Source organism: Amblyomma mixtum, chromosome 1 (genome assembly GCF_055824585.1).
Source record: "Amblyomma mixtum isolate Tamu chromosome 1, ASM5582458v1, whole genome shotgun sequence".
NCBI classification, from domain to species: Eukaryota; Metazoa; Arthropoda; class Arachnida; order Ixodida; family Ixodidae; genus Amblyomma; species Amblyomma mixtum.
In genome coordinates this window covers 88,493,622-88,508,821 of record NC_143012.1, presented here as the reverse complement: position 1 = coordinate 88,508,821, position 15,200 = coordinate 88,493,622, and the positions used below count along the sequence as shown (strand labels likewise).

The window sequence follows — 15,200 nt, the reverse complement described above, 5'->3', positions numbered from 1 at the left end:
GGTCGGTCGGTCGGTCGGTCGGTCGGTCGGTCGGTCGGTCGGTCGGTCGGTCGGTCGGTCGGTCGGTCGGTCGGTCGGTCGGTCGGTCGGTCGGTCGGTCGGTCGGTCGGTCGGTCGGTCGGTCGGTCGGTCGGTCGGTCGGTCGGTCGGTCGGTCGGTCGGTCGGTCGGTCGGTCGGTCGGTCGGTCGGTCGGTCGGTCGGTCGGTCGGTCGGTCGGTCGGTCGGTCGGTCGGTGGACGGACGGATGGACGGACGGATGGACGGACGAGAGCACCCCCTTTGAAACGGGGTGGTGGCAATTGCCACCATGCTCAGGTTTTCTTTTTTTATTTTTTTGTTTACTGTGTTAGAATTTCTCATTAAGAATCGCCATCATCTTTACCTACGGTTTCCTACAATTCTAACCTTATGCCACATCTCTGTTTTTCAGCCACCAATCCTCCAATCGCTTTTTGCTAACTTCCACTGGAGATTTATTTATATGACCATTGTTATCTTTAAACCCTAGGGCCACAGGAAGAGTGACTGTGCCTGCATCGACATCCGGATGGATACCATCACATTTGATTATGAGGTGTTCAATTGTTTCCACAGATCTACCACACACTGCACATTTGTCATTTTCTTCGTTAAATTTCGTTTTGTAGCTGCGCGTTCTAAGACACCCTGACCTAGCTTCAAAATGTAGGGCACTGCCCCTTGAGTTATCATAGAAAAATTCTTTGCTTTCTGCCTTTTCCAGTATTGATATAGTTCTAAACTATGTTTCTATTCCATTGAATTGATCCAATTTTTAACTTCCGCGTTTTTAACCTGTCGTTTAATGCTCTTTCTTTCTCCGTAATCATGACCTGCATACTTACTGGTTAGTTTTCTAGCTCTTTTCCGCCACTGTGAGTCAACGCTCTTTCTGTATAAATATTTAAATACCTTAGCTGCCCACCTGTTATCGCCCAATTTCCTCATGCGTTCTTCATATACTATTTTACTCTTACCTTCCCGTTGTTCGACCGATGCCCAACCAATATCCCCTCGTAGCGCCGTCTGGTGGGGAAACCAGTCCCGACTGCTAATGGCGGATACAATGAACGATTTAGCCAGACAGATAAACTAGACGATAACCAGATGATAAAGCCAGACAGATTTGACCACGTTATCAGGTTTAACATTTAATCACGTATTCGCCTAGATAACCACGTGACTTGAACCTCGTTATAGGAGCGAAAGCATTGTTTAGCATGTTGAGACATGGTTCGTTTGATATAAACGTTTTATTATTGCAAATCAAATTCTTCATCACCACCTTGCTGTGGCTTGACTAAGGTGAAGGCTGTTTTACGCTCTGTAAAGTAATAGCTTCCACTTAGAGGCTGGGTAACTCAGAGGTGAAAACTCTGTGGTAAGTGATGTCCACTGTCTCAAATCGAAACTCAAGGTCAAGGGTTAAAGTCAAACATCAAATTCAGGTACCTAATGGTCATAGTCTTATGATCATGCGGTCATACTACCATAGCTTGGGCCATACAACCAAGCAGTTGAGTTCGGTTTTACCTTGGGAGTCAGTGAAGGTCATTGTCAATGTGGTGCCCATTGTCTCAAATAAAATGCCAAGGTCCAAGTCGAGCTCAAAGGAAGCGGTCAAGGGTCAAGGTCTAAGATCAAAGTCAGGTATTCATTGGTCATGGTCATATGATCACGTTGTCATACTACCATAGATTGGGCCATATGACCACGCAGTTGAGATCAGCTTGACCTTCTAAGGCATTAAAGTCCATTGCCTCATCCACATCGAAACGGGAAGTTGTACATTGAGGATTTGGCTCTGAAACAAAAACACATGCGCCGATATTTGTGGAGGTGCCCTGTCCCTACCGGATAAGGTTGTCTGCGGTAGATGCAGCTAATGTTGTATGGGTACAAAATGAAAGTGCGAGTACGGTTCAACACACAATGGAATACCACAAAGTGCCGAACTTGGAGCAAAATCATCAAGCAGGAATCATTGGTCCCGATTAAATGACGCCAATTTGCTGCAAAGTCGCGGACAGAGCTTTAGACCATGAGTAATAGCGAAGATGTCCTTATGATTTTTTAGCTTTTCGGTGTGGCTGATGACGATGATGTTATTTCGATCCAGCGACTGCAGCGCAGTTTCGGTCATGCCGTACAACACAGCGCACAATGACGCTACGTAGGGTGCTTGGACGTCTTCGAAAATTAGATAAGTTGGCTCAACAGGCTGTTTAGAAAACACGGCATGCAGCTCTGCCTGGTGCGATGATTCACCGTACGGCTCGAGGTGTTACGGCTGTCAGTAACCGAATTATCTTTGACGGCGTAGCATCACAAGACAATAAGCGACCAGAGGCAAGGGTTTCTTCGAAATAAATGATAGATATGCAATGTCATACCTTCGTATCGAGTCGCTTTACGGTCAAAGTTTGTTTTTTCTCTTACGAATAGTCATTCCCTCTATGACGGTCATGCATCACTTGACAAAGTGTTCAAAAACGACGATTGGTTTCTTTACTCTACATCAGTGTGGGTTCTGTGGCATCCAAACATAATTTCATGCTAACTGAAATGTTTACCACTAAGGAGGGGGACAAATAACACCCAACACCTGACTGGCGCTAGTCATGTGTTGTTTCCTATTTGTCCCAGCCCTTAGCACTGAACGTGTAAGTTACTAAAAAGTGCCAACTAGCACAGGGCGAAGTACGACCTTGGTATCACTTGCTTGCCTATGAGATTTGGTTTCTTTCTAGCAAATCAGCTTTTGATGTATGCTATCGTGACATCATGTGATTGCCTTGTTTATTAATAATAGCGCCCTTCCAGCCAATCAGCAAAAACTTGTGCGTGTATTAACAAAACCTTGCGTTTGCTACGTACGTGCGACTCCCTACTATGGTGCGGCAATGCAAAGTTAACAGTACCCCTGTAGAATAGTGCATTACCCAAAAGAATTTCCACTTAAGACAGAAAAACAATGTCTTGTCGATATTTTTTCTTTATCAACACAGCGCGGATTTTCTGTTATGCCGCAACAAAAGAACGCCCATCGAAGGCATCCCAGTACAGAATCATAGTGAATCGAAGGCTGCCTCGGTAGGAGTGTTTATTGTCTCGGAGGCCATGCAAGCACGAACCTCAGAAAGAAGATCGCACGAAGTGAATATTGCTGGCGATCACGTCTCCACGCATACGATTGCTCATTACGATTACTAAATGGAACTGTCGGGGGCTTCGGTCCCGTTCCAAGCGGGCCGACCTCCGCCTTTTCCTTTCAACCTTTGAGCATTTGTCAGCCGTGGTTGCTCTCCAAGAGCCAGGGAAAGCGCCGCACTAACAAATTATACAACGTTCCAGCAGGACCCCTCGTCTTGTGTATGCGTCCATAGAAATTATACCGCCAACCAGATCGACATAGACATGCAACTTGAATACTCCGATGTAAAGGTGACCCTCCTCCCACTCCGCAAGCAGGATTCACCGTTACACATACTAAATGTATACCGCAATCGGAAATTGCCGAAGATATCATTCGCGGACCTCTTTAGCCGGGCGCTGAGAGTTGCGGGTCGGGAACCCCTCCTGCCTGCGGGCGATTTCAACGCTCCCGCTCGGATGTGGGGTTACTGCCGTGATGAGAAGCGGGGACGCACGTTGGCGGAGCCTGCGTTTAACTCTGGGCCTCACTCTTCACACCGACCCAGTCCACCCAACTCCTATAGGCCACTCCGTGACTAGGGATACATGTCCGGACTTGACCTTCACCCGCAGCAATCAGTATGCAGACTGGACCAACACCGATGAAACCCACGGCAGCGACCACTGACTCTTGAACACTACGATTAGGACCCATCCTTTCGCGCGACCAACAACACAAGCTCGACTCCCAGATTGGACAATGTTCAAGCAGAATTATAGCTCTGCGACAGCCATACATGAGCAAGCCTACCAGACTTGGTCAGAACAATTGGTCTCTGGCCTTCGCTCCTCCGAAACTCAAATTCAGCTTTCAGAGGTGGTCTCGGACGTGGACAACCACCTGCTCCACCTGTGGGAGGCCCGGCATTGCGTCGTCCGTCGGTGGCGCCGGCAAAAGCACAACCGGAAACTTAGAGCTCGCATCGCCGAGCTCTCTCAACGAGCGGCTGAGTATGCGGCCCAACTCACCGACTCCAACTGATTGGTCCGATGCAATACGGCCGCGTGGCAAATGTCAAGCCGGAACACGTGGGGACTCTTTCGCGCAATAACTGATCCAACGCAAACATGCACGGAAACTCAAAAACACATCAAAAGAGCAATACACAGCTTTCAGGTCAACATAACTCAGTTGGCGCACAAGCTCAGGGACCAGTACTTGTGCACCACCCAGGACCCCCGCGGGCCGGCGTACTCTTATCCAGGCTCTGAGAACGTTAAGATGGATCCACCGTTCCACCTCCATGACCTGAGGGCGGCCCTGGCAAAAATGAAACGTGGCCCCGCTCCGGGTCGGGACAAAATTAGTCAAACTGTTAGCCAACTTCCCTGACCCGGCATAGCGGTCTTTATTGAATTACATTAACTCAATTTGGCTTGGGGAAGTGCAACTCCCCATCGACTGGAAGACCGCCCTGGTCACCTTCATCCCTAAAGCTGGCAAGGCCATCAATGCGGACAACCTCCGCCCCATTTCTCTAACTTCCTGTGTGGGCAAACTCATGGAGACGATGGTACGCGACAGGTGGTCCTAGTTCATGTAATCCAAACACCTTTTCGCAGACACCGTGTTCGGGTTTCGCCCACACAGATCTGCATAGGATGTCCTGCTACAACTCAATCGGGCTGTTCTTGACCCCGTCGAATGCCGCCACAATGACAAGGGCGTACTCGCCTTGGATTTGAAGGGAACATTCTACAACGTTACCCACGAGATCATTCTCGCCCACCTCTCCCAAACTAACTGCGGCAGAAATGCCTTTCAATTCATTCGGCAATTTTTGACCGACAGACAATCTTACATTCGAATCCAGGATAAGGAACATGACCGTTTTCTTTCAGGAACAAGGGGTACGGCACAGGGCGCGGTGCTCTCTTCCCTGTTATTCAATCTGGTTATGAATCACCTACCGGCCCAGATGGGCGATGTGGCCGGTGTGCAGCATGCGCTGTACGTCGATGACATCACCCTGTGTCTTCGTTTTTTGCGCAGTTTTCAGTATGAATTCCTACCAACTACCCAGATTACCGTTCTTATTACCCTGTGGGCCACACAGGGTTCCCTCGGAGACATTGTGGCCAACCTGTAAGAGGCGGCGACCATAGTGGACCGTTATGCTCGCCGCTGCGGCCTCCAGAAAACCACCCAAAAGTCTGAATTTGTGCACATACGCCCCTCACCAAAGCCCACAGCCAAAATTTCATCGTCTCTTGAGACAGGTCCGATCCCTGAAAATGCTGAAGTCTGGGTACTAGGGCACTTTATAAATCAAGACAGACGGTCAGAAACAACATTGGCCAAACTCAGTCAGGTGGGGTACCAGGTGAGCTGCTTGGTCCGCCGGGTTTCTAACAAGCGCGGGGGGTTACGATGTAAGGACGCCTTGCGGCTGGCGCATGCATTTGTAACCAGACGAATTCTATATTCGACTTCCACCTGCGGAAGCAAGACGAGAATTCACTCGAAGTCATCCTCCGCAAAATTATTTAGCGGGCTCTGGGCCTCCCCGTGACCACCTCCAACAATCGCCTCCTGGGGCTAGTGGTGAACACATTTCGGGAGCTCCGGGAAGCCCACTTGACCAACCAATACACACGTCTCTCGAAGACATCGTCGGGTCGCCGCCTCCTTGCCCGACTACACATCCAACATACCACTCTCATGGAAGAGCGCGTACGTATTCCATCCCAGTGGAGATGCGCCCTCTTCCCGCGAACATGAACCGTGAGGACCATAATGGCCGGCGCCTGGCGCGGGCGGAAGCCCTGGCCCGCCACTATGGATCGAAACCCGGCGTATTCTACGTGGATGCCTCAGGCCCCCACCATGGGGGATGGTACGAGGCCGCAGTCGTGCACCACTCCAAAACAGTGAACGGCCTTACTTTCCGAGCCCGTGACATAACACACGCGGAGGAGGTCGCCATTGCGTTGGCTGCATTTGATCCGACTTCAAAAACAATTATTGCGGACTCGCGATGGTCCTGTCGGAACGTCGAGCAGGGCTGGGTACCGTACCTAGCCTACCGCATTCTCCACAACAGCGTCTACATCGGAGACACCGCTCACCGGCGTATCGTTTGAGCTCCCGCTCGCATGGGCCTTGAGGAAAATGAGGCAGCTGACGCCGCCGCCCGCGCGCTCTCTCACCGGACATTCCACTCCGACCCCGAAGATCAGGAACTCGAATTCGCTCCAGCTTCCACCTTAAAAGACATTGTTTTACTTTATCAATTTGGCCATGGTCTTTATCCCCGCCCGTGTAAAGGCCCCTCAAAGGCGGAGGAGCGGCTTCTCCTTCACCTGTATACTAATACTTTGCTGTGCCCGGCAGCTCTCAAACACATCGACCCTTCTTTCTCGGGCAGCTGTGCTCACTGTGCGGAGAAGTCTTCGGATATCTACCACATGGTGTGGGCCTGCCGCTCCAACCCTGCTATCCCCCCTCACCCCAACCTAACCCGGGAGGACTGGGAGGCGACCCTGCTCGGCTGCTCTGACCTGCAAGCCGAACGGGCCTTGGTCGCGCGATCCAGGGCGGCGGCCAACGCCACTGGGGTCCCAAACTAGGGACCTCCACCTAGACCTTCTAAGGGCTGGCCCCCTCTGGGACAGCTCGTACATAACCTCTTTAAGTGTATCTGTATATAAATGCTTTCCACCACCACCACGCATATCCACTCCCTCCTGCCTCCATCCCCCACTTCCAAATGTCATTTCTTGTGTTTCTGTTCTCCAATATTGAAAGCCCTATTTACCTTCGTCGCTGTTACGTACGTCTTCCGGCTCCTCTGTGCTCAGCCTTCACCGAACTGTCCCCGTGTTATACACATTTATTTATTCCTCAAACGGGAAACGTTATTCAGCGTCTCTCGCCATCGACGGGAACGCCCGTATAATACTAAACTGTGGCGTGGCTTTTTCTTTTTTTTTCTAACCAACACAAGCGCTCCCTGTCGCCGAGCGAGGATTTGTCTGCGGCCCTTGGGGCCGCGTGCGTAGCGGACGACGCAGGTTCGGAGCCCGAGCACGATCATGTTACGCTTTCTCGGATAATTTATTTCCACTCGCGATACGTCGGCCCTCGTGTCCCCTCAGTCGTCAAGACGCCCCGTATAATGCTCGTGCCAGGGAACCTTAATCTTGCGACGGAGCGGAAACTGCGCTTAGTAGCTTTTTTCGATTACCGTTTGTGCAAGCAGGAGGTACGCCCGCTGAAGGAACGGAACCTGTTAGGAGAACATGCGTGTTATTCTTGTTGTCTCACCCGTGTGTAGGGCCTCTTAAATCTCATATGGAGGAAAGGGGGTTGATGCCCGAGAACAACTTTTTCACCATCGCGGACGCACTTTGCAGGGCTGAGCGCGGACATTGTTACCCGAGGGCACGGAGCAGAATCAAAATTTTTCTGAATGTTAGCGGTTAAAAACAACCTTTACGCTTGCAGAAATATCAAAGATTGCTTTTCACCTGGCTGCGATCCAAAGCAACTGCAGAGCACCATTTGGCTGATTTGTGCCCGTGTTGCAGTTCAGTTGACAGCATTTTTATGTTTTGCTGATTCAGCTATTGTTCTGCCAAAATAAGGTAAACCCACAGCTGACTACTCGGTTGTCATGAATTAAAAAATATACGCAAGAAATTTACAGCCACTAGGCGGTCAGAGAGAAAAAGTACGGAGGCACTTGAGACTGTTTAGGTGCTTTGAGAGCGGAAAATTTAATTTTATATTTTATATTTTTCCTCCCGATCTAGTGACACACCTACCCATTAGCGTAAAGTCGTAGGGTTGCGCATACTCTAGGTTCTCCTTTATTCCTTTATTCGCCAAGAAGCAACGCGGTTTTGGGGCTAATCGGTAACGTGTTTGCCTCGCTATCTGAAAGCCCTTGGTTCACCTCCGTGAACTTTTGCTCGAAGAGCAGGCGGAGGAGAAAAAATTAGGCGTTGTTTAGCTCTGGCTAATTCTGGTCAATTGCGTTATCTGCGACGCTTTTCGAGTCGTGAAGCGCGTTCCTCTGCTGTCTTTCGCGCACTCGCGCACGAAAGGCTGAACCAGGTGTATGAAATGCCCAGCTTTCACATACGATGTTATGCAGTCGCTCTTCAAGGTTAGCTTGACACATTTAGTTTTCGGAAGTCGTTGAACTTGCATTAATGAAATGCTGTTGAACGTTGACTTGATAAAGATAGAGAAATCATCAACGTCAGCGATCGCCTTGTCGTCGTTGTATATGACGCTGGCTTTTGTTCCGTTGTCTTGGAGGACATGAGATCGCACGCAATGCTGTCGAGTTTGTTTACGCTGGTCAAACTTTGCAGTGCGCTCCACACCGTTGCATCGATGACGATTATGTTATCGTAGAGGTGTACTCTGACGTCTTTAATCCCTCCAGGGCCGAGGTCTTCAAGGAACATGGACGTGGCTTGTCTGTTAAGGAGGCTGAGGTTGTCTTTTGGCGTCTCTTCCACAAACAAGAGTGTGCGTGTTGGGGGACCTCGCGCCGTGACGATCAGAGCCTTGCTTGATGCGAACGACTGTCCACGTCGCCGCGGTTTCCTATTGCCCTTCTTAATGAGGACCCATACGAACCCATCGCCGATTGAGGAGTCATCACTAGCGGCCCAGCAACAGCGGTGGCCTGGATGCTGCCATCATAACGTTCTAGGGGCGTTTTCTGTGGACGGCCGCTGCCAACCACCCAGTTTCATGGGAGGCCCTTGAGCCTCGACTTCCATCGCCGTGTGGAAAAGGGACCGGCGCCTCCTGGTTACGGCACAAATCACGAAAAATCTACACAGACGTGAAGGCAACGTTGGTTGCTTAGCCTCAAATAAAAATGGCAAATAAAATGGCAGCGTTCCCGTGAGAACAAAGTCTTCGTCTTCCTCCTCAGCACCACACCGAAATACATGTCGTACAATATCGTCCAACTCGATAATATTATAATTACAGTGGAATTTGGCGCAGATATAAAGAATTGTTTCGATGAGCTACCGCCCGACCGCTGTCAAGAACAGGATCTTCATTCAGCGTTGAAGAAATTGAAAAGCGGACACTTCCGGCGCGAGGCTCGTTCCATATCCGCCTGAACCGTACGACTTCCTGCTGGGGCGGCAGATCAAAAATACGTGCCCGGCTAACGGCCTTTGATCAGCCGGTTATCTCAAGTGCCGACGTTTATCAGGATTAGGTTCATAAAGAAATGCACATCTCAGATCCCTTTTGATGGCATTCCTCGCCCTCGCCAGAGGGATTAAGCATTAGCCACAAAGAGAACAGCCATCAGCACATTCAGTCCCATACAGAAGCAGCCACTTCGTTGAGCCACATATCAGCGCAGGCCGGGGAGAATTCGACCAGGGACCTCAACGCGTGAGTACTCTTCATTCGCATGATTTTCTGAACTTGACCTTTGTATTTTCCCCGCAGTTGGTGGGCATTGCATCGTGAACATCATGAAAGCTGAGCTGTGGGCGGTTTCAACATCCCTCCGGTTTACTTCGACACTGCTATTCCTGACCGCCATCCTCGCATCTGGAACTTCACATGTCGTTCCAAGCGCTGCCCAAATCTTTCCCCACTGCACAGGGAAGCAGTTCGAGTGCAGGGTACTATACCAGTGCGTCGCCTGGGCGCATGTCTGTGACGGAACGAAGCACTGCAGCGACGGGTCGGACGAATATATCTGCACCAACATGACGACGTGTTATGAAGGCGAGTACATGTGCAGAGAAGTTGGGCCATGCATTCCGGCCACGCTGCGATGTGACGGTGAGCGGGACTGCGCCGACGGATCGGACGAGAGGAACTGTACAGCGAAACTAAGCTGTGTGGCAGGAACGCTACCTTGCAAAGATTACAGCAAATGCATCAAGAAAAATTGGATGTGCGACGGAACTCGCGACTGCTTAGACGGCTCGGACGAGCAGGACTGTACAATCCGAATACTGTGTGACGACTCAGATATCCCGTGCTACGACAACAGCAATTGTCTCGACACCCGTTGGCTGTGCGACGCTGACCGCGACTGCAAAGATGGGTGGGACGAGCAGAACTGCTCCGTAATGAAGTGCGCGACAGATGAATTCACGTGCGTGGACAACGGTCGCTGCATTCACCACTACTGGCGCTGCGACGGTGAGCGCGACTGCTTAGACGGCTCGGACGAGCAGAACTGTACATCCCTCTATCCCTGTGAGAGAGATGAGTTCCAGTGCAAAGACAATAGCAAATGCATCTCTAAAACTTATCTGTGTGACGGGGACCGCGACTGCTTAGATTGGTCGGACGAGCTTAATTGCACATCTCTAAGGGAATGTTCGCAACATGAGTTCAGGTGCGACAACGGCCGCTGCCTCAACTACTATTGGCGCTGCGACGGTACTCGCGACTGCTTAGACGGCTCGGACGAGCAGAACTGTACATTCCGAATGCGTTGCGAGGGAAGCAAGTTGCCGTGCAAAGACACCCCGGAATGCATCTATAAAGATTTGCTCTGCGACGGCAAACACGACTGCTCAAATGGGTGGGACGAGAAGCACTGCACTCCCATGACGCGATGTTCGAAAGGTCTCTTCATGTGTCCAGATGGCAAGTGCATTAATGACAACCGGCGCTGCGACGGTAAACGCGACTGCTATGGCGGCTCGGACGAGGAGAACTGTGCACTATGTAGGGTAGGTGAGATCCGATGCAGAGACAACAGCAAGTGCATCAGGGAAAATTGGTGGTGCGACGGTGACCCAGACTGCTCAGATTGGTCGGACGAGCGGAATTGCACCTCCCTAAGGAAATGTTCGCACGGTAAGTTCACGTGCGAGGACAACGGCCGCTGCATTAAAGGCGCTTGGCGCTGCGATGGTTACCGCGACTGTTCAGACGGCTCGGACGAGAGGGACTGTAAATCCGGACTACGCTGTGGAAAATTTAGTTTCCCATGCAAAGACAACAGCAGCTGCATCATGGAAAATATGCTGTGTGACGGTTACCGAGACTGCTCAGACGGTTGGGACGAGGAGAACTGTACGTCTCGGATACGCTGTGAGGATGGTATGCTGCCGTGCAAAGACAATAGCAAGTGCATCTCGAAAACTTCGCTGTGCGACGGTGATCGCGACTGCTCAGATGGGTCGGACGAGCAGAATTGCACTTCATTACCGATTTGTAACTGGCCTCATTTCATGTGCGCGGACAAGCGCCGCTGCATTAACATGTATTGGCGATGCGACGGTGATCGTGACTGCATAGACGGCTCGGACGAGGACAACTGTAGATACGGGTTGAACTGTAGACTCCGCGATGATTTCATCTGTAAAGACAACAGCAATTGCATCAGGGAAGATTGGCTTTGCGACGGCGAACGTGACTGCTTAGATGGGTCGGACGAGCAGGGTTGTGAAATTCCAACCAAATGTTCGAAACATGAGTTCAGGTGCGACAATGGCCGCTGCCTTAACTACCTTTGGCGCTGCGACGGCACTCGCGACTGCTTGGACGGCTCGGACGAGCGGAACTGCAGATACCGACCGCGCTGTTCGGTTTGGCAGCTACCGTGCGAAGACAGCATGGAATGCATCTATAAATCGGACCTGTGCAACGGCATACCCGACTGCTCAGATGGGTGGGACGAGAATTGCACCTCCGTACATAGATGTTCCAAAGGTGAGTTCGTGTGCGACAACGGCTCGTTGTGCATTGATCCCGACTCGCGCTGCGACGGTAAACTCGACTGCTCAGATGGCTCAGACGAAAAGAACTGTGCATCCTGTCGGGCATTTGAGATCCCCTGCAAAGACAAATCCGAGTGCGTCGACAAAAATTGGTGGTGCGACGGTGACCCCGATTGCTCAGATTGGTCGGACGAGCAGAACTGCACCTCTCTAAAGAAATGTTCGCACGATAAGTTCACATGCGTGGACAACGGCCGCTGCATTAAAGGCGCTTGGCGCTGCGATGGTTACCGCGACTGTTCAGACGGCTCGGACGAGCAGGACTGTACATCCGGATTACGCTGTGGAAAATTTCAGTTTCCGTGCAAAGACAACAGCAACTGCATCGTGGAAAATATGCTCTGCGACGGCTACCGAGACTGTTCGGACGGTTGGGACGAGCAGAATTGTTCTTCGAAAATCCGCTGTACGGACAACGAGTTGGCGTGCAAAGACAACAGCCAGTGCATCTCCAAATGGAAGCTCTGCAACGGTGTGCCCGACTGCTCAGACGGCTCGGACGAGCAGAACTGTACCGCATTACGCTGCAGGAAAGATGAGCTCGCGTGCAAAGACAAGAGCCGGTGCATCCAGAAAATGTGGCAGTGCGACGGTGACCGCGATTGCTCAGACGGTTCGGACGAGCAGAACTGTCCAGTAGTCAGCTGCGGGAAAGATGAGTTCGCGTGCAAACACAAGAGACGGTGCATCAAGAAAGTGTGGCAGTGCGACGGTGACCTCGATTGCTCAGATGGTTCGGACGAGCAGAACTGTACATTCCGTATGCTCTGTCAGGGGGGTAAGTCCTCCTGCAAGGGCGGGTACCATGACTGCTCAGGTGGGTCGGACGAGCAGAATTGCACGAGGACGGCGGCGTGCCCTCACAAGCAGTTCGGATGCGTCTCGCGAAACGGATCCATCGTTTGCATCAACAAAACGCGCTTCTGCGACGGACACAAAGACTGCGAGGACGGCTCCGACGAACCGGACTCCTGCCGAAAGATGGCGCTGGAATGTAAAGGGAATTACTTCAGCTGCGACAACGGCACGTGCATTTCGAAGCAGTGGAAGTGTGACGGCCGATACGACTGCAATGATCGCAGCGACGAGATGAACTGCGGCGCAAAAGGTAGCCGTGGCTGCTCGGGTGACGAGTTTGCATGTGCTTCTGGACGCCTTTGTATTCCTCGCCACTCTCGCTGTGACCACCGAAAGGACTGCCCGGACGGCTCCGACGAGAATGACTGCCCTGCCAAGGAGCAGTTTAATTCCCTAAGTTTCTTCTGAAAAGAACGAACGTGGCTTGCTCTTAGTCTTTGTGCTATTCTTTGCAAGAGTTCTCAAGAAGAAACAATTTTGCCAGTTTATGTGGGGCCGTGCTCTTTCTGCATCGGCGCTCCCATGTGCATACGGGGTTAGATTGAGAAAGGCAAACCGGAATCGTTGTCAGTTAGGAATGAGCTGAACGCTCAAACCCTTCACAAATTGCGGTGAACGAAGCCCCGTGAATATTAGAGAAGCGCTGTGCGACTGCCAGCATGAAAGGCTCTCAGAGCGCACGGCGTGTTGCCGAAGTGGGTTGCGGAGGTTTGAGGCTTTCTTGGGAGGCACTTAAAAGTTCTCGAAATGGGAGCCCTAAAGTTCTCTATTTATTGAGATATACGGAGGCATTCAAATAAGCCCCATGACAATCTGTACATGCAGTTGAGTTCTGTCTCGGAGGTTTTAAAATGGACCGTACACCTGGTTACATGTGTTAAAGGTTACATTCCGTAACCTAATTTTGTGCTCCATCTGGTAGAATGTAGTTATATTTAATCAGGTGTACTTTTCAGTAGGGACCTCTGGGTGAGCGATATGCCTAATCGCTGTTAAGAACAAAAGAATGTTCGTTTAGTTCGGTCTGTAGACGTTTGTTTTTATGCGAAGCATATTCCTAGAGCTACCACTCACGCCGTCGGCGTGGGACCCCTAGACGTCACACCACGTGACACCGTGACGTCACACCACGTGACACCGAGACGTCACACCACGTGACACCGTGACATCACACCACGTGACACCGGGACGTCACACCACATGATATCGGATGAGAGAGGCGGCCTCCACCTCGCGCCGTCGCCGTGGGACCCCTAGCCGTCACGCCACGTGACACCGTGACGTCGTCGTGACGATGCCATCGCACAGACGCCGGAATGTCCTCGAGCGATATTCCCGCGCATTTCGAACGCGCGTTCAAAATCGGTGTAGGTGAAACGCTCGCTCCACCGGGCATGCAGACGCGGCTTCCGTGGCAATCCAGGCGCTCACCCAACGCGCGTCTCGGGGTTAGTCGGCGTTCCGCTGTAGCCATGCCGTTGTCTTCCCCCACGACGAAGGTTTCTAGTGGTTGTATTAAAATGACCAAGTATGCAACCAAGGAAAGCCATGTATTACCAAGCCTAGCCACCAATATGCTTCGCATCTGACTAGGCTTAAGCTTAGCTAAGCCTCAGCCATAATTTTTTACGTACAATGAACTGAATTACCAGGGGTAAATGAACGGGTGACTATAGCATGGACGGCAGCGAAAAAGAAATGCGATGCTTAAATCGTCATGACAGCCGATGACAGCTCCCTCGCCCACCCCCCTTTCCCGCAGAGTGGAAGGAGAAGAAGACTGGCGGTGAGCAGGGCAGTACTCTAAGACAAAATAATTCAATTACTCCACTTCTTGTACATGAGTGCGTTTGTATCCGCTACGCACCCTGGCCGATCACCCGCTGTGGTTATGTGTCATTACGCCCGAGGACATCATCATCATCATCACAAAGAGACTAAGGCAGTAACAACAACCAGGAGACATGCAAAGACCAGGAGACATGAGAGGTCTTTGCCCTGCAGTGGTAGTAGTCAGGCTGATGATGATGATGACGCCGCAGTAGACTCCGTGATCTAAGGCGGTGGAAAGGCTTCGGGCCACCGTGTGTGGCGGTCGATGCACGTATGTATGTAGCGGAAACCTCTTGATGGGCGAAGACGGCCAACAATGTCGGCGTGTAAAATGCCGATGTGACAGCAGTCGGGAGAGAAGAAAAGGTGGTAAGGCGACATCCTGTGGCGCGTCGTTTTAGCACGCTGGCAGTGCAAGCGCTCACGAGCCCACCGACGCACATCTTGGTTGACATCAGGCGAGACGAACATAGACGTCATGAGCCGCTGCATAGCACGAATGCCAGGATGGCTAGCGTTGTGCAGCTGTTCGAAGACTTGGCGGCGGAAAGCAGTGGGAACA

General features: G+C 51.4%; 1 protein-coding gene across 1 annotated transcript; it reads left to right on the top strand.

The window, feature by feature from the left end:
• The first annotated feature begins 6,041 nt into the window (after positions 1–6,041).
• LOC149367143 (uncharacterized) lies at positions 6,042–13,213 on the top strand. Its single transcript, XM_089572773.1, has 6 exons — positions 6,042–6,051; positions 9,648–10,176; positions 10,297–11,755; positions 11,999–12,390; positions 12,508–12,702; positions 12,790–13,213. The coding sequence occupies exons 1-6, from the start codon at positions 6,042–6,044 to the stop codon at positions 13,211–13,213; spliced, it is 3,009 nt and encodes a 1,002-aa protein (XP_089428899.1).
• The last annotated feature ends 1,987 nt before the right edge of the window (positions 13,214–15,200 follow it).